Source organism: Sminthopsis crassicaudata, chromosome 5 (assembly GCF_048593235.1).
Source record: "Sminthopsis crassicaudata isolate SCR6 chromosome 5, ASM4859323v1, whole genome shotgun sequence".
Classification (NCBI taxonomy): domain Eukaryota; kingdom Metazoa; phylum Chordata; class Mammalia; order Dasyuromorphia; family Dasyuridae; genus Sminthopsis; species Sminthopsis crassicaudata.
The window spans coordinates 305158191-305183751 of NC_133621.1; the positions used below are offsets into that span (position 1 = coordinate 305158191).

Below are 25561 nucleotides of genomic sequence, written 5' to 3' on the forward strand. Positions count from 1 at the left end.
ATTGCCCGGCGGATCCTTGCCACCCTGAGACAGTGGGGTGGGGCTGGCACTGCTGGGGGGATGTAGGGCTCTGTCAGCTTATGTGACGCTGAGCTGCGGTCCCAGTGCTGACGTCTATCCCGAGCTGAGCCTGGGGGTCTGGCTGCGGTGGCTCTTTGTTTGCCAGAGCTCTGTTGAAGCCTTGGTGGTCCTTGAGCTGGACCTGGCCGCGGCCTGTGGGGCGTCTGGGGCTGGGGTTGGCCGGCTCCGCCGCACTGGGGCTCGGCCCGATTTGCTGAGGTGGGCTTACTGCTAGTTTGCTGGGACTGTGTTCCCCCTTTATCCAAGTGAGACAGACCCCAGCTTTCGCTCCATCTTTGTGCTGGCTTCCACCACAGAGGTTCTTAATAAAGACTTCTTTCCGTCCTCATCCCTGCCTTCTTCCCGTGGCTTTTTGGGGTGGGCAGGACTGTCAGAGGTCCTGCTCGGACGGCTGAGTGGCTTGAACTCCCAAAGGTGGGAGTCCCAGGGGAGGTGGGCGGTGGGATTCAGCAGGGCCAAAGGCTCAGGAGGAGAAGGGAAGGCTTCTCTGGTGTTCAGCCTTCTAGGTCACCTTCCGGGCTGGGAGAAAAGGGAGAGGGTCCCAAATAAGGCCTGTGGCCCGGGAAAACAGCATGGGTCTGGGGCCCCGGCCATCACTGGGGAGCCGGGTGGCCAGCTTAGCACCAGAATGCCAGGGCAGTTGTGGAGACCTGGGGGGTTCGGTTGGCCACCGGGCCGTGAGGCGGTCCCGGAAGCTCCGTGTATTCTGACTGCCTTGGAGCTCGGACAAGGGCAGCGGTCGCCCTTCTGCCTTCTGGCGGGACCCCAAGAACTTGCTGACAAGATCCGGGCCGAGGGTCCTCCTTCTAGATCAGGACATGGAGAAGTGAAGGGCGATGGGCAACAGGGAGGCATTGACGAGGCCGGAAGGGGCTGCGGAGGAGCTTGGCCCCAGAGGGCAGAGCAAGGAGAAGCGGGGGAAGGTTGAGAGAGGCAGGAAAGGAAAATGTGCTAGGGAGCCCCCCAGAGGGAAGCCCCTGGAGGTGGGGCCCCCGCCGAGCACAGGCGCAGCCCCGAGCCTCTGCCTCTTGTCGGCCTCCAGCTACCCGGGGCTGCTGATCGTGCCCCAGAGCATCCAGGACAACACCCTGCAGCGCATCTCGCGCTGTTACCGGCAGAACCGCTTCCCTGTCGTGTGCTGGAGAAGCAGTCGTTCCAAGGCGGTGCTGCTGCGCTCGGGCGGCCTGCACGGCAAAGGAGTGGTGGGGCTCTTCAAGGCTCAGAACGCACCCTCCCCAGGTGACGCGGGGGCCCTGCGCCCCCTCCCATGCCCCTGCCCCCATGCTCCTTCCCGGGGCTCGGTCTGCTCTCACACCTCGGGGACCATGAGCCAGCCTGCCCCGCCCGGTGTTGGGAGGGGGCTGAGGAGGAGTCCCTGGGGCCCGTGGAAGACCTCGGGGTTGGGCCGCTCCTCAGACCCCTGTGCCCGCTTTCCCCTCCCAGGCCAGTCGCAGGCGGACTCCAGCAGCCTGGAGCAGGAGAAGTACCTCCAGGCAGTGGTGAGCTCCATGCCCCGCCACGCTGACGCCGCTTCCGGGCGCAACACTCTGAGCGGCTTCTCGTCTGCGCACATGGCGAGTCACGGTGAGTGCCGCGGCACCCAGCAGCGCGGCGGGGGCTGAAGCCCGGGAAGGAGGCCCGAGTGGTGGCGGCCGGGCTCTCCTTCTGTCCCGTAGCCCGGCACCGTGCCCGGTGCCCGCGGGTCCTCACGAGGGCAGAGAGTGGGTCTGGGGTCGTCTTTGCCTAGGTGTTGGCTCCCGTGGCACGAGGTGACATTAGGATTGCTTTTGTTTGGCTTAACCCGGGGGGGGATGTGGTAGAAGGAAAGAAGGGAGAAGGACTTGCTCGGGGAGCCGCCAGGAGGCGGGGGGCCGGAGGATCCTGGGCCTGGGAGTTCTGCGGCCATCCGTCAGGGCGCCTGAAGTGTGGCCCGCTTAGCGGCCAGGGACCCAGCGGGGGGAGGGGAAGGGGACTGAGCGGAGGCGTGGCCGGCGCGGCACTGGGGGCACAGCCAGCTCCAGGCCTCAGCGGGCAGGACTGGAGAGAGCCGGAGGCCACCCGTTTGGGGGGCCGGACCATCCAGCTTCCACTTCTCTCCTCCTGACCCCTCCTCGGCGCAGCCGGTTGAGTTTGGTGTGGAGCCTTCGTCCCCCCGGGGGCCCTGGCATCCTCATGCTGCCCATCCCAGCAGGAAGGGCCCCTGCCCCCCAAGTTTATAACGCAACCGGGGGGTTGAGGCTGCCCCAAGTCCGCGGCCTTCACGGAGGAGCCAGACGGCGGCCGGGAGGAGCGGGGGCTTCCTCGGGCTGTGTGCCATGTGGTCGGGGGAGGAGAGCGGCGGGGGGGGCACCCGGGACCTCCCCGGCTCGCCAGGCTGGTGTTCCTAATCACGCTGCTCGGGGTGGGGCCTGAGTCTTCTCTTTGTGCTGTGCCCCCCCAGCACCCAGTCCCAGAGCCAGGGTCACTACTCTGTCCAACCCCACGACAGCATCAGTCACCAGACGGACCGCTCCCCGAGGTACCGTAAGCCCCGGGCACTAACTCTGCCTGTGTCCCCTCACCGCCCCAGGCCATTAACCCGCTCCCTCCCCCCACCGGGCCGCAGCCGCCCCTGGCGTGAGGGCCGAGGGCGCGGGCTCTCGTGGGGGCGCCCCGCCCCCCAGCCCAGCGCCAGCTCTGAACCCCTGGGGCCCCTCAGGCATTCACGTAGTTGTAGCTGCGACGGCCCCTTTGGAAGGCCCGGCCGCCGGGCGCCCGTTTCTGAGGTAAGTGGTGGACGCGCGGCCCCCACGGCCCGCTCAGCCGGCTCTCTCCCCACAGGAAAGTGGGGCAGCATTCGGGCCGGCGGCCGCAGCGGCGGGTCCAGCCTGGCTGTGGACGTGGGCTCCAGGCTGGCGGGCAAGGACTCGCTGGGGCCCCCCCAGCCCAACGGGGCCCCCTCAGAACCAGGCTTCCTGCGGCCCCAGCGGGCGGCCCTCTACATCATCGGAGACAAGGCCCAGCTCAAGGTGCCCTGGGGGGCGTGGCGGGCGGGACCGAGGCTCTACCGCCCGGCCCCGCCCCTCACGGGCCCCCCTCTGCCCATCGCAGGGCGTGAGGCCGGACCCCCTCCAGCAGTGGGAACTGGTGCCCATCGAGGTGTTTGAAGTGAGGCAGGTCAAGGCGAGCTTCAAGAAGCTTCTGAAGGCCTGCGTGCCCGGCTGCCCCGCCGAGGAGCCCAACTCCTACCTGCGCTCCCTGGAGGAGTCGGAGTGGCTGAGCCAGGTCTGCCCGGCGGGGGCCCTTCCCCTCCCTCCCTCCCCGAGCACTGTAGACGTGGGACATCGGGTGTGCTGTGGGGGCCGGGCCCTCGAATGGCGGGCTCGTGCTCGAAGCCCCTCGTCAGGAGGCACACGTGTGACCCTTGGCCTCGGGAAGAGCCGGGGGGCTCAGTCATGGGCTTGGGGGGAGGGGGACCTTGGGAGCCGCCCGTGGTCTGCCCTGGGCCCGAGGGGAAGGAGCTCCCCCTCTTACTGCCCACAATGACGGAGCCGGAAGAGGAGGCCTCTCCTGCTCAAGGGCAGCCGCCTGAGTGAGGGACTTTGGCTAAATCTCAAGAATCCCCTTTCAGTTCTGGCCTGGCCGGGGTGGGGGCGTCCCCAGGCAGCCGCGGGGAGATGGAGGGGTGGGGAGACGGCTTCTGAGCACAGGTTAGCCGGGCCTCCCAGGGGGAGAGGCAGAGACGGCGGGAAGACCGGCCCCTCCGGTACCTTGGGCGCTGCTGCCCTCTGGGAGCGTGCTGTCCCTGCTCACCCCCTTCCCCAGTGCCCCGCCCCCTCTGGGGACGCTGCGCTTGTGGGGAGGACCCGGGCCGGCGCCGGGGGAGGGGCGCGGTGGGCCGGCCCCGGGGGTGCCAGCGGGCCGCGTCTCTGCCCCTCTCCAGATCCACAAGCTGCTCCAGGTGTCCGTGCTGGTGGTCGAGCTGCTGGATTCGGGCTCCTCCGTCCTTGTGAGCCTGGAAGACGGGTGGGACATCACCACACAGGTAAAGGGGGGGTGCACCTGGGGGGGCGGGGGGGCCACATGGCGAGGGCCTGAGATTCCGAACAGCTCCCGCCCGGGCCGAGCGCCCCGAAGCTGAGCCGCAAAGGAAGCGCTCGTCCTCCTGAGCCGCGGCATCCCGGGCGGGATCCGGGGAGCCTCGTGGGGGGAGGCTGGGCCAGGGGCAGCCCTGACCGTGCACCCCACCCCAAGCAAACTGAGGGACTGGCCTTTGGTGCCCTAGGCCGGGGACTCCTGGGCGTGGAGGGAAGCAGAGCAGAGCGGGGGATGGGGCGGGCGTGCGGAGAGGGTCCTGAGGCGCCGTGTCTGCGCGTGTGCGTGTGTGTGTATGCGCGTGTGCGTCTGTGTGCATGCACGTGTGTGTGTGGGCGTGCGTGTGCGTCTGTGTGTGGGCATGTGCGCGTGTGCGTCTGTGTATGCACATGTGTGCATGTGTGTGCACGTGTGTGCATGTGTGTGCGTCTGTGCGTGCGTGTGCTCATGTGCATGTGTGTGTGCGCGTGCGTGCGTGTGTGCGCGCGTGCGTGTGTGTGCGTGTGTGTCTGTGTCTGTGCGCGTGCCCACGCCCGTGCTGACACGGGTTCGGGGGCAGGTGGTGTCCCTGGTGCAGCTGCTCTCGGACCCCTACTACCGCACCCTGGAGGGGTTCCGGCTCCTGGTGGAGAAGGAGTGGCTGTCCTTCGGACATCGCTTCACGCACCGGGGGGCCCACACGCTGGCGGGCCAGAGCAGCGGCTTCGCCCCCATCTTCCTGCAGTTTTTAGATTGCGTGCACCAGGTAGGCGACTTTCCGAGACTGACCGGGGGGGGGGGGTGTGCTGGGGGGGACCCTGCCCTGACCCCCACCTGCATCCCGCCCGCCAGGTGCACTCGCAGTTCCCCATGGAGTTTGAGTTCAGCCAGTTCTACCTCAAGTTCCTCAGCTACCACCACGTGTCTCACCGCTTCCGGACCTTCCTCTTGGACTCGGACTACGAGCGCATCGAGCTGGGTGTGGCTGGGTGCGGGGGCGCGGGGCCAGGGGGGCCGGGGCTGGGTGGGGGGCGGCGGCTGAGCTCCCTCCCCTCCCCCTCCTTTAGGCCTGCTGTATGAGGAGAAGGGCGAGAGGAAGGGCCAGCAGGCGTGTAAGTCCGTGTGGGAGTACGTAGAGAGGCTGAGCAAGAAGACGCCCGTGTTCTACAACTACATGTACGCCCCTGAAGACACAGAGGTGAGGGCTCGGGGTTGGCGCAGGTAGCCGGGGCCCGGGGGCCCGCAGACGGGCAGCACGGCCCCTCCTCCTCCTCCTCCGCAGGTGCTGCGGCCCTACAGCAACGTGTCCAACCTGAAGGTGTGGGACTTCTACACCCGGGAGACTCTGGCCGAGGGACCCCCCTACGACTGGGAGCTGGTTCAGGGTCCCCCTGAGCCCGTGGAGGAGGAGCGGCCCGACGGCGGCGCCCCCCAGAGCAGGCGCCGCGTGGTCTGGCCGTGCTACGACAGCCGTCTGCGGGCCCAGCCCGACGCCATCTCGCGCCTGCTGGAGGTGAGCGCCGGGCCCTCTGGCTGCGCTGCCGGGTCTGTGCAGCGAAGGGCGGGGGGGGGGGGGTCCCACGGGGACCCCTGGGGGGCGCCGGAGGAGGAGGGGTGGCTCCGCACACGGAGGGGCTTGTCCATTAGGTGCTGGGGAGTCTTTGGTGAATCACAGATCTACAAATACGGGGAGTGAAGGATGGATCTGGAGAGGGGGAAGAGGAGAAAGGGAGGAGGGGACGTGGGCGGGCTTCACGTGTTGGGTCATTGCCTACGTGGGAGGGGGATTCACCTTGTTCTGCTGGGGTCGAGGGCGAGGAGCCATCTGAAAGTGGGGCGGACTGCTTCCAGAGGGGAGGGGACGGCAGCGCGTGTGCGTGTCGGCATGTGCGTGCGTGTGTTTGCATGTGTTTGTGCATTGGGGAGGGGGCGCAGGGGGCGGGGAGGAGCCTGGCAGGATTTTAGTGCCCGTGGCCTGTTGAAGGGGAGGGGAGGGGAGGGAGTGCATGCGGGAGCCCCTGCCCCCCATAGTCTTGTGGGGGCTTCGGAGAGGTGGAAACTCCCCCGGAGCTCCGCGAGGCCGTCTGTGCCCCGTGGGCGAGTTCAGAGGGGGACGAGTGTTCCGTTTCCAAAGGGCCCCCACTCCATCTGCAAGTGGGGAATGTCCTGTACCACCGAGGTGCGTCACGAGCACTCAGCTCGCTCTGCGCACTGGGACTCTTGCCTGGCGTCCGTCCGCCTTCTCCCGGCACCATCTGCCCTCCCTCCCTGCTTCCGCCCTTCGGTCTCCAGAGGAAGTGGGAGAGCCCAGGCCTGTGCCCCCAGGGGCAGGGGGATGAGATCTCACCCCCCTCACTGCAGAATGAGCTGCCCCTTCTGGGGAGCCATCCGAGCCCCTCCTCTGCTCCTCGGGGGCTCCCCTACAGCACCCTCTTCCCAGCTAAAGCTTGCCTCTATGGACCAGGCCGTGTGGCCTCCTGGGGAGAGGGGCCCTCAGATCATGTCATCCAACCCCCCAGCATGAGCGTCGTCAGGACCCCCCAGCTCCCGGTCTCATTCTTCCCATTCTTCTCTTCACGATGAGTGGCTCCGTCCCCTTCGGTTGACCTTTAGGCTCACGTTTGGGGACCCTTTGGCATCCCCTTGATCTGCGGCATCCAGATCTGAGTGCCTGAGCTGGGCCGAGGACAGACCCCTTTCTTAAGACTGGCTCCCACAGCCTTAACGGCCCCAGGGTCCCCCCAACCTCACCGTCTGTTGGTGCTCCAGACCAAGCACTAGACCAGTGGTCCCCAAACTTGTTAACTAGGGGGCCAGTTCCCTGTCCCTCAGACTGTTGGGAGGACCAGACCATAGTAAAAACAAAAGCTCACCCTCTGTCTCCGCCCCTCAGCCCATTTGCCATAACCCCGGGGGGGCAGAAACGTCCTCAGTGGTTGCATCTGGCCCATGGGCCGGAGTTTGAGAACCCCTGGCTAGATCTTCCACATCTTCCAGGTCTTGGAAAGTGGACTTTTTTGAATGGAAAAATAAGATTTTGAATTTACTGATTAAATTTCCTCTGCATCGAAGTACCACGTTAAAACATATATATATATATATATATTTTTTTTTTTTTTTTCCTTTTTTCTTTAACATTTTAACATCCATTTTGAACTTTTGAGTTTCAAATTCTCTCTTCCTCTAGCCCTTCCGCCACCACTTGAGAAATCCATTATACATGTGGAGCCGTGCAAAACATTTCCACATTAGCTAGGTTGCCAAAAAAGAAAAAAAAGCAGGAAACAAAGCAAAAAGGTCCGCTCCAGCACGCACTCGGAGCCCATCTCTCTGGAGGCGGGTGGTGATTTTCACCTCGGGGGCTTCGGGCTCGTCTCGGAGCATTGCGAGGCTGAAAAGAGCAAGTCCATTCACAGGGCTGGGTGGCAGTGTGGCTGCTAGTCTACGGTGCTCTCTGGCCCTGCTCGCTTCACTTTGCAGGTTTTTGTGAGAACGTTCTGCCTTTTATTTCTGAAAGCACGGCAGTGTTCTGTCTCGGTCAGTCGTTCCCCGGTGGCGGCTGTCCCTCAGTTTCTAACCCTCGGCCACCGCAGAGACGGCTGCTCTACGAACTCGCATTCCTCTGGGACTTTTCCCTTTTTCTCTGCTCTCTTTGGGATACGAAGCCAGTGCTGATATCGCAGGCCAGAGGCAGGCACTACTATATTGTATCATATTGTAGCAGATCACAGTATATTATATTGTTATATATTAACATGTAATGATACATTAGTATATAACAACATATTGTCTTACTATATACCCTTTGGGCCCAGTTCCAGATTGTGCTCTGGATCGGTGGGATTGGTTCACAGTCTGCACGGGGCGGGCATTCATATTCCACTTTTCCCACGGCCCCTCCATCAATGGATCGTTTTCCTTTTCTATCTTATCAGCCACTCTGCCGGGTTTGAGGGGGTACCTCAGAGGGCTTCTAATTTGCATTTCTCTCATCTCATCTGGAGATTGACCGGAGGCTCCTTTAGTTTCTTGGTTTGAGAATCGCCTATTGGTATTGGGAGCAGCGCAGCCGCGCGGTGGAGGGTTGGGATCCACAGCCTGATTTCTCCTGACGGCCTGCAGTGACCGCTGCCTGTGGCCCGCCCAAGTCATTGGTGTTTGAGGCGTGTGTATGTGTGTGTGTGTGTGTGTGTGGGAGTGGGGGGTTGGCTCAGAAAGGACTCCTGCTCTCTAATGCTTGACACACCCCATGTCCCTCACATACGCCCCCCACACCCCTTATATACCTCCCTCCCCCTTAGCAGAAAGGAGGCTCAGGGCTCCAGAGACCTAGCAGCATCAGAGATGACATCACAGGGGGCAGGGGGAGCAGGACGGTGGAGGGTCTGGAGGTCACAGGAGAAGATTGAGCTTTTAGCCCAGAGAAGAGGATCACGGGAGCTGGAAGGCCCCCCCCCCCCTCTATCTGGTTTATCTGGGCCTTTACCCTGACCCTTGGCTCCTTCCATGTCTGGGATGTGCCGGTGCCTCCGGGCCTTGAGCTTTTCTCCAGAAGCCCCTTGCTTCCTCCACTCCCACCCCCAACTGAGACCTCTCTCCCCAGGAGCTGCAGCGGCTGGAGACGGAGCTGGGCCGGCCCTCGGAGCGCTGGAAGGACACGTGGGACCGGGTGAAGGCGGCCCAGCGCAGCGAGGCCCGCCAGGATGGGCGGGTATGGGGAGGGGCCGGGGCGGGGGCTGGGAGGGCAGCACGGCGGCAGCCCCCCTGAGGCCGACTCTTTCTCCTTCCCCAGAGCACCCCCAGCTCCCTGCTGATGTCCAGCGTGTCCCATCACCGCCGCTCGCTCGGGGTTTACTTGCAGGAGGGGCCCGTGGGCTCCACTCTCAGCCTCAGCCTGGACAGCGACCAGAGCAGCAGCTCCACGCCGTCCAGCGGCCGGCAGGCTGCCCGCCGAAGTACCAGCACGCTGTACAGCCAGTTCCAAACTGCGGAGAGTGAGAACAGGTGGGTGTGCGGGGGAGGCGGGGACTCCCAGAATCCTGGCGCCATCACGGGGGCTTCACAGGACACCTTCTGGGTTAGGGACTGCTGGGAGAAAGGGTGTGGGGCAGGAGCCCCAGGGAGACCTGCTTCCCCGGCTTCGCCTGTGCCTAAGGGCCTTTGCGCTCCCCCTAGCACCCCTGGAGGCGCCTTTTGTTTGCTGCTCCCGCAGCAGGACTGCCCCCGGGTGTCTGTGGGAGGCTGGCAGGGCCGCCCCTGTGGATGTGGGGTTCCACGGGGGGCCCTCGGTGTGTGCTGGGCAGGGGAGTCTGCTCCGGGGTCCTCGTCACCGACCCCGGGCTCCGCCTTCCCTCTCGGCCTAGGTCCTACGAGGGCACCCTCTACAAGAGGGGGGCCTTCATGAAGCCTTGGAAGGCCCGATGGTTCGTGTTGGACAAGACGAAACACCAGGCAAGGGGGGCAGGGCAATGGAGGTGGCGGGCCAGGGCAGGCTCTGGGGGGTGGGGCAAAGAACCTGCCGGTCACGTGCTTTTTTCTGCCCGCCCCTCCCCAGCTGCGCTACTATGACCACCAGGTGGACACCGAGTACAAAGGGGTCATCGACTTGGCAGAAGTGGAGTCCGTCACTCCCGGGACCCCCGCCATGGGCGCCCCCAAGACGGTGGACGAGAAGGCCTTTTTCGATGTAGGGCCCGGGCTTGGGGGTGGGGCCGGGGTGGGGGAGGGGCCGGGGGACCCCCGTTTAACGACCGTCCCCACACAGGTGAAGACCACGAAGCGGGTTTACAACTTCTGCGCCCAGGACGTCCACTTGGCCCAGCAGTGGGTGGATCGGCTCCAGAGCTGCCTGTCGGATGCCTGAGCCAGACGGGGACCCTGGAGCTCCGGGCGCCCGCCCCTTCCCCTCCCCGGCCCAGCCTGGGCTCCTCCAGGGTTGGACTTGAGCTTCCAGTCGTTACAAACCACTATGGGGGCCCAGGGGGCAGGGCCATCCAGTCTGCCCTTGTTTACAGGCCCTGCCCTCCCGGGGCATCCAACAGTATTGGGATTCTGCACCGGGGCGGGGGTCCCCACAGAGCGTTCCCCCACCCGCCCCCAGCCTCAGCACTTGACTTTGTACATAAACTCCGGGGGCCGTTGGTCCCCGCGACGTCCTGACCCTCACCCTGGGGCAGGGCCTACTCAGTGAGCCCCCCCTCACTCCCAAAGACCTAGAGCCGGACTGTGCTGGGCCCCGGGCCCCCGGGGCGGGCGTGGGCTCAGCGTGGCCTCTCCACCCCACACTGCCCCCCAGGGCGGGCCCGAGGGTCTGCCCTGGGCCCACCTTCCCCCCGACTGTAATTTATTGCTGGTGTCAGGACTGAGGCACCCCTGCCTGTGGAGACAGCCACGGTACAGTTCCCTGCCCCCAGCTAGACTCCCGGGGGGGGAGGGGGGGTCGATGGTCACCCGGGTCCTCGAAGTGGGTTTTGTAAATAGCCTGACCCTGTGGCAGGACTGCGGCCCACTGTCACTCGTGTAGATTCTGTTCACCCCGGTCTGTAAATGTGTCTGGCCCCGGCCCCCCCACGTATTGTGTCTAGAACAAAGGATTATATAAAGAGAGAACTAATGGAATTTAATAAAAAAGGAGCCTTCCTGCTCTCCGAGCGCCCCTTGCCTTTAGCCACACGGGGGAGTGGGGGCGGCTGGACCCCGCCTGTCTGGCTCCCCGGCTCCTGTGGCCTCCAGAGAGCGCTTCCTCTTGGGTTTGGAGGAGCCTGGGAGCTGCCGCCGATGCTGGGGGGGGGGGGGGGGGCGGGAGAGGTCTGGCCCTTGGAACGAGCTTCGAGCAATGCTCCAGAGGCCTCCGGGCTACACGGGCAGCCATTACCCAGCCAGGAACCCCGACCCGCACAGGGGAGGTGTATTAGGGAGGGGCCCAGATCCTGCTGCAGGGGGTGGGGGGCTGCAAAGAAAGGGAAGAAAAGATGTCTGGGAAGGCCAGCTTTGGGATGGGAGTGCCCCTGGACCGGGCTAGGGGGCGAGGATGCCCACAGCAGCCCACCCAGACGCAGAGGTTTCCAGGGAAGGAGAGCAGGCCCTGGGATGGGCTCGTGCTGGGGATGAGGGCGGTTAGAGGAGTCACTTCTGCCCCCCAGAGGCCTGGACGGGACCTGGAGCTCTAGGACGCCGGTGCGAGGATCTGTGGGCCAGAGGGGCCCCTGCCAGCCCGCCCTCCCCCAGGCCCAGCACGTGTTTATTGAGGGAGGCGCACCCACCCGCCCTGGCCGAGGAGCGCAGGCGCGACAATTTATACTCGGGGCCGTTTCAAAGTGTACATGTGATATTTACCAGGATTTTAAAGATATTGGCATCTAGTCAGTCAGCAAATCAAAGACCAAGGGAACAAACGTTCTGTGGGGGAGGTTGGAGCCTGGCTCCCCTGCCCGGGAGGGGCTGAAGGCAGCAGTGGAGAAGGCTGGGGGGGGGGGGGGGGGGTCACACCGGCCGCACGCTTGTCTGGACCCCAAGCAGCCGCTGGGCGCAGGCGCATCTCCTGGGCCTCTAGCTCTGGAGGTGGGCGGGGCTCAGGAGCCCAGGGATCGTCTCCCACCCCCTCCAAGAATGGGGCAGCTAGTCTCATCTACAGCGGCGATCTCGAGGACGCTGGTCACTGTCCCAGGCAGTCTCTACTGCTTTCCCCCGCCTTCCCCAGGGCCAGGGGCCCACTAAGCCCACAGCTGCAGCCTCGTGTATTCGGGGCCAGTCTTGGGGCTCTCCTTGGCAGGAGCCGCCTTCTGGGAAATCCCAGGCCACCTCCCGCAGCTGGCCCACCACCTCCCGGCCCTAGCCTCCTTCCTGCTGAGAAGAGGGTGCCCTGGAGATGACGGGGAGAGGCTTCACATGGCCTTCCTGACCTCCGCGGTCCGGCTAAGCCTTCCCTTCCCGGGGCCGCCATCTCTCCCTCTGCCCGAGCTCCCCGGCTCTGCCCCCTCTCTCTCCAGCTCGCCAACGGATTTCTTAAGCGGGCTGCCCAGAACCGCCGGCCTCCAAACAAGTCTGAGGCTCTCCGGCCCGGGGGCTCCCTCTCAGTGCCTCTGGGGAGCGGGTCAGCTCCCGCGGCTGCTGGGTCATGCTGGTGACATGCGAGCTCGGAGCCCACTCGACCCCCAGACTTCCCACCGGCAGCCTTCCCGCGGACTTTATGTTGGGGTGCATCATTTTCCATTCTTGGAGGTTTCATCTGCTTCAGTCGAGCCCCTTGGGAAGCTGGGGGCCGCCCTGCCGGTTCCAGCCCTGGGCCTCCGGGCCTCCAGAACACAAGCAGCATGGCGGGAGCCGGGGAACTCTCCCCCCTGCTTGGGAACCCCTGTGCCGCCGGCGGGGGTGGGGAGGGGCCAGGGGCAGAGTCCAGGCCTTGGGCCCCAAGGCCCTAGCTGATTCAAAGTGCAAAAAATGTGGCTGTTCCTGCATCCATTAAAAAACATGAATAATAAGAGGCCAAAAAACTGCTCACAGATCCCCCAGGCTCCATCTGCAAGTCCAGGAGGGCTGGGTCCCCAAGGGGGGCTGTTCCTGAGGCGGCGGTCCTTTCTCCGGTTCCGAGTCCTCCGCCGGCTGCCGAGGGGTGAGCGTTGGGCGGGAGGCTGGGCGTGGCCGGAGGGGGGCCCTGGCCGATAGGGCCCCGTGGTCTACCTTCCTCCCTCCAGCCCCCACCCCGGGGAGCTCGGGCTCCCTCCTCTCCCCCATGAGGCTTTATTGCTATACGGGGGCAGCATGTGCGCTCCGTGACCCCCGGGGCCTGAGAGAGGAGACAGGAGAGCTGACATTCGGGGAGCTCCGGCGGGGAGAGGAAGCAGGCTGGTCTCGCTCCGGCCCGGGACAAGGCGAACGTCCTTGCCCACGTTTGCTAAGAAAAGTTCCCTCGTGGCCGTCGCCTCACTGGTCCTGACCACCAGCTTTACCAATGCAGCATTTATTAAAAAATAAAATTAAAATAAAAAACCAGACCATTTGCATCACCAGGTAGTTTTCTTGCCTAAGTGGAAGCAGCCCGGCCTCAGGGAGACGTGGCCTGAGGGAGGCAGCAGCATCAAGCGGGGCCATTTAACGTGGCTTCCGGAGAAGGGGGCGCCTCCTCTTTCCTGCGCAGTGGGGGGGAAGAAGGGGATGGCTTTTAGAATGCAAGGTCCCGGCCCTGTGGGGATGCTGCCCCCCAAGCTGCTCTTCGGGGCGAGTCACTCCCACACCGCTGGGGGCCGGAACAGTCCTGTCCCCCCCCCATGCCTCCCCGCTCACCTGTCTTTCGTCATCGTTTCCCCGGCGGCCGCAACGGCCATTGTTGCCACCGCAGAGACGGTGGCCGTGAGGACGACAGAGGTGGCCACCACGGGCAAGCTCGCGGAGGCTGCTGCGGCCGAACTGAGGGCGGCGGGGCTCCGGGGCTCCGGGGTGGGCTGCGAGGCACTGGACGCCCCCTTCTCCGCCGCCACGGGCAGCTTGGGGGTCAGCAGAGGCTCAGCGTCGCTGCAGCGAGAGGGCAGAGCTCCGTTGGGACCGGCCCAGCAGAGATCCCTGACTCGGGCGCTCTCAGGAAGCGTCCTTAGTTCCACCACAGGCCGATCATGCCCACCCCTCCCCCCCAGCACAGCGGGACAGGGGCGGGGATGCCCGAGGCCCTTCCTCACACCATTTTCCACATCCCCCACCCCTTGGCCCATCTCCCCCGCTCTGCCCCAAGGCCTTTCCCTGGCCTGGCCTGTCTCGGGCAGGACTTCTCTGCCCCTCTTCTCCCTCATTCACTTCCTGCGCTCACCCAAGCTGGCCACTAGGCCAGGACCCCCAACCTGGGCACCCTCAGCCAGTCCCTAGCCATCTTCTACCATCAGGTGCCCGACCCTATGGGTGAGAGCTCAAACCCCAGAAATGTGGTCCAGGCGACCTTCTCAGGCCACCTCCCATCCCCTCCTTCCTGGGCCGACCTGGGCCGGGAAGCCCCTGGAAGCTGAGGAAAGCGGCAGCGGGCCTTGGGGTGGTCCTGGGAGTGGGGTCTCTCCCGTGGACCTCAGCTGCTAGAGGATGGGGCAGAGAGAAAGCATCATGGCAGAAAGGCAAGGGGGAGGTAGGGATGGCACTTCCTCATTGCTGCCCCGGGCGATGACTGAACCAGATGGGTAACCGAGCTGTGCATCAGCTGTGCCCCCCCCAGCCAACGAGCTGCTCCTGTAGGAGGGCAGCCAGCACCCCCCCCACAGTGACCTGTCCTTTCCCGAGTTTCCCAGACCTCTCCCAGCACACTAGGTCACGGGACAGTCGGCCATCTGTGAAAGCCTCTAGGGCAGGGTCCCCGGTCATCTTTCCGGCTTCCCATTTCCTCTCCAATTCTTTGGTCTCCCCAACTGGCGCCCCCTCCCCCTGCTGTGCCCGCCACCCTCCCAGCCCGTCCCTCCACAAGTCACTTCCTACAAAGTTTCCAGATTCTCTGAAGCAGCATAAATGAGGTTCCCGAGTCAGAGGCCACGGCTCCCACCTGGACAGGGAGGCAGGCCTGACTTGCTCCCCCCTGTTCTGTTCCCTGGCTTGCCCCACACTGCAGGCCAACTAAGGCTGGTGACCTCGCCTTCTCCAAAGCCCAGCTCGGAGCTGGGCAAGCTGAGGCTTAAGGATCTCTGGGGGGCCCCGGGAAGCTGGGTCTGGGGAAGCTGGGCAGCTGTCATCGGGCAGTATTCTGCGGCTACCTGGCTGAGCTGGTGACCCGGGGCCTGCTTCCTCTGCCCGCCTGACCCCGGTTCACACACCCTTCCTGATGGGTACCCGAGGCCCGGCCCACCGCTGTGGACAAAGGAAGAGCCGCTCACGGACCTTCCTTCCCAGCTTCCTCGAGAACACTCGGCACCTGACCCCGGGTGCGGCGATCTCCGGGACAAAAGGAAGGATTTGGGCCTTGGGAGGGGCCAGCACCCAGAAAACAGGAAGGGGAGAAAGGCCCGGGCACCCGTGGAGGCCGCTGCACCCTCTGGCAGCTCCAACTTCCCCAGGGGTGGGGCTGAGTCCGAGTCTCTGGGGAGTTCTCATGAGGAGGGCCAAAGGCCTAGGGCATGAAAGGGGCAGCTAGCCCTAGGAGGGGTCCTTGGGCCACCCAGACTGTGGGCTCCCAGGCTGGGAGGGGGTTGGAGGCCTCGGGGATGGGGTGGCCCTGCTCCCAGCCCTGCCCAAAGCAGGTAAAGCTGGGCGGGGCTTGGCAAGGAGGAAGGGGAGCAGCTGACTCCCTCCCTCAGTTCCCAGGGGATTTCTGGAGGTCAGGGGACCCCCTCCCCACATCTGACAGACATGAACTCCTACAATGCCAGACTGCTCCCCCTTTTGATCCCAACAGTGTGTATTTTTCTCACATTATCGCTGCTCAAGCTCTGCAGGTGAAATAGCAGTAACCGGGCAGATCTCTCAGCTGCCCGCTGTGCCCTCAGGGAGCCTGCCAGCCCGCCCCAGGCAGGGCAGGGAGCAGCACTGCCAGATGACAGACAGAGCGAGGAGAAGCTGCAACACCCCGGCCTGTCTCAGTGTCCCACACTTAAGGTGGTTTAGCTGCAGGAGGACCCAGAAGGGCGTGGGGCGGGAAGGCAGGGTGGGCAGCCACGGCCACCCAGGGGCCAAATGCACTCTTGGTGTTAAAGCAAACAAGCCCCACTCATTCAGAGCCCCAACAATCAGGGCACCAGCCAAAGGACAGCACCAGGGACCTCACCCACTGCCGCTGATGCCCTGTGCAGAGCCCAGTTGGGTCTACCTGGTTCTATTGAGGCATCTGCTCATCTTCCAGTGTCTCCTTCCCCTTCCTGCCAGTAAGCCAGTAGGGACCCCAAGGATCAGAGGAGGGGAAAAGCCAGCCGGGAGACTGGCGTTTGTCTGTCTCGCCCCATTGCCTGTGCCCAGCTGCCAACCTCTGCGACATGGGGGGCGCCACCGTCTGACTCAGCTCCTGTCCTGACAATGTCACCTTTGCTTGGGGTTCCGCCCCGATGCTGCCATGGCCCGTGGTCGACCCTTCCTCCGGCTTCCTTTTAATCGACCCACCCTGCCCTCACGGACATCTTTGTTGCCTTTGAGTCCCTCCTTTCTGGTGGCACGGCCATATCCCCCTTGATGTTTGAACCAGAGTTGTCATTTTTTAGCTCTTTCCTGATCAGCGGCACCCACTTGGTTGCCTGTTCTTTACTGCCAGAAAACAAGTCCTGTTGTGAGTGTCCCCATGCCCGGGGCCCCCGTCTTGCCTCTTCCTCAGCTGGAATCCTGCAGATGGATCTTGGGTGAAGGCCTGGGCATGGGGCCCTTTTTTAAAAAGCATGGGTCCAAATTAAAGTGGCACCTTTGCCCACTCCCTAGAGGAAAGCGAAGGTTTTCTGCCCGTGCCCCTTAAAGGAAAAACCACCCAGTGCCAGGACCTCCTCTCTTGGGGCCCCCTCCTCCTGAGCTCACTTGGGAGCTTTTGAAAAAATGGATTTCATGGGGGCTGTTTGACCACGGGCAGCTGCTCTGCATGCTCCTCCCCCATCGCCACGGTCCTCGGTCCTCGGGAGGCCTCCTCCTCCACTCTGGGAGGAAGCAGCCAATGGCCTCTAATCCTTTTCGTTCTGGGTCCCAGGGCTGGCCCAGCAGCTCAGACACGGGCTCCGGGTCAGGACTGGGGCAGCAGGGCCGCCTCAGCTTTCCCAAGTGCAAACAGGGATAAGAGCAGCACCCTTCTGGCACACAGCAGGTGCTTATTAAATGCTTATTCCTCTTCCCGTTTCCTCTACTGTTCAGAGAGTTCAAAGTGAACACTGTAATGATTTCCCTACAGACACGAGCCAGAAGCTACGAGCTGTGTTACCACGGTGACCCTTGCTGTCTCTTGGCAGTTCAGGAAAAGCAGTTCTAAGATGAGGGCCCTAGAGCTGGAAGGGCCTAAGGGCCGTGTGGTCAGCCCCGTCCACGTGCACGTAAAGGGAGCGTTGGAGGCAATGTGGGGCTTGCTGACGACACGCCGGGGCCCTAGCCCTCCCTCGCCAGGAGCCAGGCTCAAGGCGGGGGTCCCCATTGTCGCTCCCCATCTCAAGGAGCTGGGCTTTAGCAAGCTTATCAGACAGCCGACGAGGCCCCGGGAGGCACGCAGGCGGACCTGGACCTGCAGCCCCTCGAGGGTGGGGGGCTGCTCTAGTGCCATGCCAGGACCAGAGGAAGTGGGCTCCTGGCCGGGATGGAGTCTAAGTGAAAGTGGGTCAGGAGTCAATAAGAATCTTCCCCGCACTTTCTATTTCTCTGTGGTAACCTCGAGAGTCACCCCCCCCCCCCCGGGCCTCTGCTCTGGTCTGGCAGAGCGGGGCAAAGGGAGGGACGGCTGCTGCCCCTCTGGGGGGTGGGGAGGGAGGGCTCAGGGCCTGGAATTCATGGGGGTTCGAGGAGGCTGAGACTCCCAGCTCTGCCCGGTCCGGTTCTGCCCTCCCTCAAGAAAGTGGCTAATGAACCAGAAAGGGGCAGAGGAGGGGGAGGGGCAAGACCACCCATCACAAAATTGGGGGAGGCCGCCAACTCTGCCCAGTGAGGGACCCCGGCCTGCTGAACTCTCCTTGTCCGAAGACACCCAAGGTCCCGCACTGGGCAGTGGGCGGTATGGGGAGGCCCGCCCCACGGGCAGGACAGCGCTCGGTCAGGCTGACGTTAGGCAGACACCCGAGGCCCCAGGGCAAAAGCCCACGCAAGACGGAGACAGGGAGTGGGAATGCTGACCTTCCCCACCAGCTTCTCTCGCTGTCCCTGGCAGTGACCATCGGGGGGGCGGGGAGGGGAACAAGAGGGAGGCGGAAGAAAGATCTGACTCAGTTTCCCGCAGAATATGCTGCACCCAGCTGTGCCACCAGGTCCTTCCTCCCATGCCCTCTCTGGACAGGAGAGGCTACCTGACAAGTCGCCAGCACTCAGTCGTTAAACATTCCCAAGACCGGCCTTGTGGGCAGCCCATAGACAGCCCAGCTGCTTCTCCCCCCCCCCCCGGCCCTCTTGAAGACGGCAGTCCCGGTCCCCCACAGCACAGGCCGCAGCCCCCTCGGCCACCTTCCCCAGCAGCCCTCGAACTCGGCTGGGAGGGGCCGCATCGGGCCTCCCTGTTCCCTCTTCCTACTCAGACTCCTGGGACAATCCTCATTCCCAGGCCTTCTTCCCCATGTCCAAGCCCCCGGAGACCTTCCCATTCACCCTTGACCTCACCCACTTCCCCAAATCGGACCCAGGGGAGGAGCTGAACCACAGAGCACTAGTCTGGATTCTTTCCTAATTTGGGGGGGCTGGGGGGAAACAAGGGGAGAGACAGCCCATGTTCACTAACTGCCATTTGCAGCCCCCTGCGTCGGCTGGGTGAGGGCTGGAAGCCCTACCCAGCAATGAAGCAGCGGCCGGAGCCCTAGCCTCCCTCCAGAAGCTCCGAGGCTGCCTCAGGCGTGCAGGCACAGGGTGGGACGCCCACTCTGTCCTGATCGCCTCTGAAAAATCACCCTTGAAACAGGGTTTCTTTGGTGAGTAAATATTCACGTCCACCCCAGGCCAGGACCATGCTGGAGCCCACTCCTTGAGCATCTCCTGCTCTGTGTGGAACGTGGGGTGGGCGGCATGGGCCCGGCCCAAGCCCCCTCCCGGTGCTGGAAAAGCGGAAGCTGTACCCTAACTAGCATGCCCTCCGAGCCCGCCCCTCAGCCTGCATCCTCCTCTCACACCTGCTCGAGACAGCCTTCTCCTTCTTGGCATCTGAAGTCAGCTTCAGGCCTTCCTGCCCAGACCCAGGGCCCACGGTTTCAATAACGATACCCGCTTTCTTCTCCTCCTCCTCCTCGTCTTCCTCCTCGCTGTCCGAGCCCCCAGAGGAGCTGCTGTCAGAGGCCACCAGGGGGGCCTTCCTTGCCACACACACATTCCAGACGCAAGGAGCAGCCGGGCCGACTGCAAGGGAAGGGAGGAAGCGGTCACTCTGAGGCCTCGGGGTCCCGGCCACACTCGACACCCAAGCCCGCTGGGACAGTCCTCCGCCATGATGCTCAAACCCAGAGCAATCTGAGCCGGGCTGTCTGTGGTGAGACATTTCATTTCCTGAGTAACTGGCTGGCTGGAGTGGCCCGTGCTTTCTATTTGCAATCAGGAGACTCCCGAGGACCGGGCCGCGACCTTGAATATCTTGGGTCAGCCCGGCGGAAGTCCGCTTTCTCTGCCACCCTGGCGGCTGCAGGGCCCAGGAGTCCCTCGGAGCCTTTCTGGCTCCCAAGTTTGGCCCCCCGGCACTTGACCTTTTTCTCCCAGTTTTTTGATCTTGCCTCTTTTGGCCCAAGGATCACTGAGAATGCACAGAAGTCTCAAGTTTGTAAAGATTAAAGCCAAGCTGTGAGCCACTTTTTAGCTCCCCGTCTTCAACCTCCTCTAGGTGAATTTACTTGGGGATCTCATTTGGGAGTCCCGTCTGCTTTGGAGGAGCTGGGAGCTCAGCCTCGTGCCCCTACAGCTCCATGGCAGCGGTTTACCAACAATTCTGCGCAGTTTTCCCGCTGACCTGCTCACTTAGGGGCAATGATGCAGGTGCTTTTGAGGTTGGTGCCACGGGCCCCATGTGAGCCTGTGCCGGCCTTTGCCACCAGCCCCACTTGTAGCTTCCCTGTGTGCCAGACAGACAGCCCCCTGCCCCCTGCCCCCCCCTTCCCTCCATGTTCTAAGGCCACTCACAGCTCTTGTCCTGGCTCGGCTTGGGCTTTCCCTCAGAAGTGCTACTTCCTGTGTCCACGGGAGAACTGCATCGAGGACCCGATTCCGAGCTGGAAAACAACCAGGAGTGAGCCTGGCAGTGGCCAGGGCCCGGGCTGCCAAGTCCCTAACGCCCGGCACGTGCCACTTTGCAGACCCTCCCAGTAAGGCTCTGTTAGAAGCCTCGAGAACAAGGTGTGTGAACAGTATACAGTGTCCGGCCTCCCCCGAACCCCCGCCTTCTTCCTCCAGCTGAAAGGGGCTCTCCTGCCTGCATTTCCTTACCAGCAGAAAGACTGGAAGTCTGTGAACTTCGCCCAGCCTTTTTCCTCTGAAGTGGCGGTGTCCGGAGCGGCTGCATCCCACACACGGGAACCGATGTCCATGGCCACACCTGAGGGAGGGGGCTTTGAATTTACTGGCTCATCAAATACAGCTGTCCATCCAGAGCCTGCAGAGGAAGGGGGGAGGGGGGGGGAGGGAGGAAGGAAGAGGAAGGAGCAGGAAGGGAGGAAGTAGATAGGAAGGAGGGGAGAAAGAGATTGGAAGGAGGAGGGAAGGAGGAGGGAAGGAGGTTAGAAGAGGGAGGGGAGAGGGAAGTCAGACGAGGGAGGGGGGAAGAAGGAGGAGGAGGAAGGAAGGATAGAGCAGTGGTTACTGTGACTACAGCTGGGTCCTTGCTATGGGAGGAAAGAGGGAGACAGAAGCCTGCATCTCATCAGATGTGAGGCGCGAGCCTAGGGCTGGAGCTGCTCATCAGAACAGGAGCCCCGGGCCCAGGCCGCCCACTGGAGAAACCCTGGCTGGATCCTTTGGGCCCCTTAGGTCCATCCTCCCAGAGACAGGCAGGATCACTGCGGCAGAACTGGAGCATTTCCTGGCTCTGGGCTCTGGGTTTTTGGGACACCTGTTACTGAACCCGGAACACATTATCGAGGGGCCCAAGGGAGGCCAAGACCTGGCAACAGGACCAAGATGAGCCTTTTGGGCCCCAGGCCTTTCTGGGACAGGGGGCCTGTGCAAAGCAGGAGTGGATGGAATGAGAAGGGCGAGCCTCAGGGGATGTCGCCCTCCCCAGGCCCCCCAACACACCGGGAGACCCCAAGCTACGCTGCCTCCCTCACGCAGACACAGAGCCTACAGGTAGACTTCTGAACGTAAATGTGTCCGGCCCAGAGCGAGACCGAGCTCACACGGCATCCTCGGGACCAGATTTTGCAAGGAGCAGAGTCTTGGAGAAGTGAGCCGACTCTGGAAGTCCCCGCAGGCTTTCCCCGGGAGGTCTGCTCACCTTCGGAGGCGGCCAGGTCTTCATCCTGCAGGGTGAGGTTGGTGGTGCTGCTGCTCCCCGAAAGAGGAATGCCGGCCCCGTGCCGGGCCTCCCCGGCCCCCTCCTCCTCCTCCGAGTCCTCACTGCCCTCCTGATCCCCGTTCTCCAGATTGCTTTTCCTGGAATACTCTGAGGTATGTGAAGCACCAAACCTAGAAAAAATACAAAGTGAGCAGGAGGTGCTCGGGAGCCAGGGCTGCCGGCGTAGGCCTTCTGTCCTGCGGATGCTCCGGGGGGGCGGGGAGGGGGGAAGAGGGGGAGCGGCGGGCCATGCAGGAGGAGGACTTGTGCCCCAAAAACCTGAAGGGAGAAATCGGCCCAAATCAAGGCCGCCTGCCAAAAACCGCCCCCTCAGACTCAAAGCTTTCCCTAGTCCCCACTAACAAGGAGGTGATGTACAAATAACTGGAAAGGGGAAGGGACAGACCCCGCAGGGAGGGAGACGGGGGTCTGCAGGAGGGGCGTCTGGGCAGAGGGCCGGCTTTCAGGCCGACTGCAGCCCCTTTGGCCGTTGTCGGATTGCTCAGACAGAATCCCTTTTGGAACAAAATGAGGAAATGGTGATTCTCAGTGTAAAAAGTGAAGTTTGTCTTTAAGTAGATAAGCAGGCAGAGGAGGCAGTGGAGGCTCAGGGCACTGTCAGAGCTGCTAAGAGGCCAGCTGCCGCAGACCAGGGACAAGGACCTAGGCCGCAGCCGGTCCGCGTTGGCTGAGGGGGCCGTCACTGTACCTGGTTCTGGATTTCGCTTGAGTTGCATAGTTGATTTCCTTGTCCTCCCAGATGTCTTCTTCATCCTCGTTGTCATCGAAGGGCTGGATCCGGTCATTGCAGCACGCTTCAAACAGAGATGCATTGGGCTGAAACAAAGTTCGGCGGACATTAGCTCCTGACGCTCCCCCCACCCAAAGCCTCCCGGTGTGGAAGGGCAGGGCGGCAGAAGGCTTCTCAGAGGAGGGCAGTCCTGGCCTGCCTGAGTCAGGGCCTTTCTGGGGGCTGCTCCCGGTCTCCCCGCCTAGGCCTCTGAGACCTAGAACCAGGACAGTCTTTCCTCCCCTTACTGACTTCAAGGACTGAGTCTGCCAGGATCCGGCCTCAGCTCTCATGGGGGGACCGAGAACTGCTGCTTCCGGCTCCCCCGCCCCCAGCCCAGCTCCCCTGGGCCACTTACACTGTCATCGTCGGCGTCAATGGTGAAGTTGATCTCGGCAATCCTGTCAAAAGGGGCGCTGCAACAAAGACAGATGGCAGCGCTCAGACGGCGGGCCAGCCATAGCCCCCGGCGCCCCAGCGCGGTGGGAGCGGACAGAAAGGCAATACCAGGTCAGACCAGCGCAAGGCTGCTGGGCTCTGGCCCTGGCCGGGCTCAGCCCTTGGCTTGTTTTAGCCCGGACCTGGTGCGGTAACGGAGGGCCTGCCCATTTGGCAGCTCCCCGGTCCCCAGTGACCTTGGACTCGGGCGGCACCGCCTCAGCCTGACCCTGCTGTGAGTGGTGATAATTCTGGGCATCTTGGGTCACCTTCGGGAACTGCTAAAGCAGAGCCTGGCTCCTTTGGGAAAAGGAAATGCTGCCTAAGGGCAGAGGGAGCTGAGACGGGGTGACTTCAACCTTGTCACAGCGCTGGCTGCCAAACGTAGGACAGACAGCTGCGCCCAGCCTCGTGCTGCTGAGAGGGAGAGGATGGGCACCTGCCCCGGGCCTCTCTGCTAAGCAAACGCACCAGGGACGTCTCACGGCTCAGCACTGAGCAAGTAAGTTCTCGTGGGACGATCCGGGGTTTCCTGACAGTATCTCAATATAGGTAAGGACCCTCCTCTAGCACTTGAAGGCTTGTAAAGCTCTTTTTCTACTTGGGAAGTCCAGCAGACTTAGGCTGGACGGCCCGGCTTGTGGCAACGAGCGGAGGGGACCTCAGCTGGGGAACGGCTGAATGAGTTACAGCATGTGGATGTGACGGGAAATGATGAAAGGGACAGTTTCAGAAAACCCGAGGGGCTCATACGAATGTGAGCTGACAGAAGTGAGTGGAACCAAAACAATTTGTAGAAAGGTAACAGTAAAACAGGGCAGCCAGGAAGATTCGAGCTTCCTGAGTTCAAATCCAGCCTCAGACACTAATTATCTGCGGGATCCTGGGGATGTCACTTCATCCTGACTGCCTCAGCTTCCTCATCTGCTTAATGAGCCGGAAAAGGAAATAGCCAACCCACTCCAGTATTTCTGCAAGAAAACCCGCAGTGGGGCTATGGCCAGCCGGACACGACCGAACCACTGAATGGCAGCAAACGTCATAAAGACAAACAGCTCTGAAAGAGCTGGGGTATAACGACCAGTCCCAGCGGGAGAGGACTCCGCAGGGAGCCTGGCCCCCCACGCCGCCCCCACCCCTCCTCACACAGGGACACGGCCAATGCAGGCAACTGCTTGACTATCCGTGTTGTACCAGGATCTGCTCTTGCTTTCTCAATTGGGGACGATGGGGAGCCTGGCCAACTCACTTGATATTATCATCCTGGTCTGCAAATTCTTCATCGTTGAAGCCGAACTGATCCACGAAGTTAGCCGTCATCTGCTGGATCTGGTACTCAGAGAAGGCCTGGGGAGACGGCAAGAGCCCGGTCAAAAAAGGGCTGTGGCCCGTGGGCCTGGCCCAGGGCAGCTCCCGAGCAGGGTCAGCCAGGGCGCTAGGGAGCGGTCGTGCTGTTCCTCCTGGGCAGCCATGCTGCTCCTGGCCCTTCTCAGCAAGCGCCTCGCACCTTCCGTTAAAGCCGTTAAAGTTTAACCGCTCAGGGACAAGACTGCCAAAACTCAGGCGGCTTTCTTGCAGGTTGTCCACAAGCGTGTCTTGCTCACCCAACCTCAAAGTTCTCCATTTATTCCCCACTTCCCTCACAGTTATAAGGCTCAAGTTCTCCTCTTTCCCAGTTCCTCCTGCCCAGCCCCGCCCTGCGCTCCCCTCTCTGAAGCGTTAGGGGGCAGATGCAAGTTCAAGCCCTTTATTTAGAGCGGAGGTTGGAGAAGCTCTTTGGCCTCCCTAAGGTCACTGGCCCGCTAGCTGCAGAGCCCTCTCCAAGGAGCTGCCTCTGGAGAACAGCTACAAGGGGAGGAGTCCACGAGGATCCTGACACTGCAGGAGAAGCCATGAGAACCACGCCTCCGACTTCTCCCGTGGCCCTCCACTGCTCTCGCCAAACAATGCGCCTTCCTGTCCCCAGCTCCGGGACCGGGCATGACCCTCACCTGCTGCAGGGACAGCTCATTTGGAAAAGCGCTTTCCATGTCCTCATCCTCGCTGGAAGAGTGAAGATGGTGAGTGCTCACCTGCAACACAAGTGGGAGCACTGTGTGGGGGAGCCGAGGGGACACTGCCTCTGGCCCTAGGAACCAGGAGTGTGGCAGGGATGGGGGTGGGGGAGCCCCGCAGAGGGTCACCAGGACAGATCCCAGCTCACTGAAGTGTGCCCTCCAGAGCCTCCAGGCATCAGCTACCCGGTGTCCAGCACAAGCACCTGGTGGCTGCTCAGTCTTCAATGGCCTGCAGGAGAGCCACTCCCGACCAGGGCCTCCCGTGCACACCTCCCCACAGCTAGGACCAGCAGAGGTCCAAGTGACCACTGGGGCCAGGAAACAAAGTGAAACGCTGACTCTCCTGCTTCCTGCACCTGTGGGTCTCTTTCTAGCCATGGCTTTGCTCCCCGCAGCCCCCCACGCCTTGAAGGAGGAGCCAGAGCCCACTGGGCTTCTCACCAGGTCGACGGTGTTTTTCCGGTTGGTCTCTGGCAGCGTCTCCTCCACAAAGCTCTCCCATCGCCCTCGGCAATCCTCGGGAAGCTCTGTAGGGACAACAGCTCTCGCTGGTCAGAACAGCTCCTGGAGCCGAAGGGGAGATCACACACCCTAACGTGGTGGATCATGGAGCCAGGGCTGGCCAGAGCGGCCAAGCCCTTACCTTAAGGTTGAAATAGTCACACAAGCTCACAAAGCTCCCCTCTGGGAGATCACTGCGAGAGGGCTTGCTCATGTGGGGCGGGGCACTGTCATTTTCTTCTCCAGGATGGCAGAACTTGTGCCATCTGTTTAAACGGATGAGCCAAACTGGGCGTGCTTAACCAGACGCTCATGGGCTGGGGCAGAATCCCGGAACACTAAGCGGGCCAGAGTGAGGTCTGTGGTCACTGTGTCAGACCGGCTGCCATCCTCACTTGCTTCCTGCTCGCCCCCCGAAAGGGCACAAGTTTAGAAGAGCTAGGCCTCCCCAAGCAGCTATGGTTTGGCTAAGTGTGTCAGTCTGCCCTGGTCCTGTATAATCCGGCCAGGGAGCCCTCCCTCCACAGCCAGAGAATCTCAGAGCTGAAG

The 25561-nt window shown here is 62.7% G+C and overlaps 2 protein-coding genes across 13 annotated transcripts in view; one reads left to right on the forward strand and one right to left on the reverse strand.

The window, feature by feature from the left end:
- The window catches only part of SBF1 (SET binding factor 1), a 30216-nt gene extending 19439 nt beyond the window's left edge, over positions 1–10777 (forward strand). Inside the window, exons 27-41 of one of the 2 annotated variants that reach the window (XM_074271973.1) lie at positions 1124–1320; positions 1525–1665; positions 2522–2599; positions 2902–3089; positions 3172–3345; positions 4004–4105; positions 4715–4900; positions 4987–5113; positions 5202–5332; positions 5417–5647; positions 8738–8845; positions 8927–9138; positions 9498–9585; positions 9689–9820; positions 9899–10777. In XM_074271973.1, the coding sequence (XP_074128074.1) occupies positions 1124–1320; positions 1525–1665; positions 2522–2599; positions 2902–3089; positions 3172–3345; positions 4004–4105; positions 4715–4900; positions 4987–5113; positions 5202–5332; positions 5417–5647; positions 8738–8845; positions 8927–9138; positions 9498–9585; positions 9689–9820; positions 9899–9997 (2194 nt within the window). In that variant the 3' untranslated portion in view covers positions 9998–10777. The remainder of the gene's footprint in view (positions 1–1123; positions 1321–1524; positions 1666–2521; positions 2600–2901; positions 3090–3171; positions 3346–4003; positions 4106–4714; positions 4901–4986; positions 5114–5201; positions 5333–5416; positions 5648–8737; positions 8846–8926; positions 9139–9497; positions 9586–9688; positions 9821–9898) is intronic. The other variant, XM_074271974.1, reaches the window with a different exon arrangement.
- Positions 10778–13077: 2300 nt separating this feature from the next.
- The window catches only part of PPP6R2 (protein phosphatase 6 regulatory subunit 2), a 124120-nt gene continuing 111636 nt past the window's right edge, over positions 13078–25561 (reverse strand). For 10 of the 11 annotated variants that reach the window (XM_074271978.1, XM_074271977.1, XM_074271976.1 and 7 more), the window contains 11 exons: positions 24953–25038; positions 24446–24526; positions 23704–23801; positions 22375–22432; positions 21936–22063; positions 21167–21357; positions 20161–20326; positions 19858–19946; positions 18864–19086; positions 13417–13644; positions 13078–13262 (listed from right to left, as the gene is read on the reverse strand). In XM_074271978.1, coding sequence (XP_074128079.1) covers positions 13211–13262; positions 13417–13644; positions 18864–19086; positions 19858–19946; positions 20161–20326; positions 21167–21357; positions 21936–22063; positions 22375–22432; positions 23704–23801; positions 24446–24526; positions 24953–25038 — 1400 coding nt within the window. In that variant the 3' untranslated portion in view covers positions 13078–13210. The remainder of the gene's footprint in view (positions 13263–13416; positions 13645–18863; positions 19087–19857; positions 19947–20160; positions 20327–21166; positions 21358–21935; positions 22064–22374; positions 22433–23703; positions 23802–24445; positions 24527–24952; positions 25039–25561) is intronic. The other variant, XM_074271985.1, reaches the window with a different exon arrangement.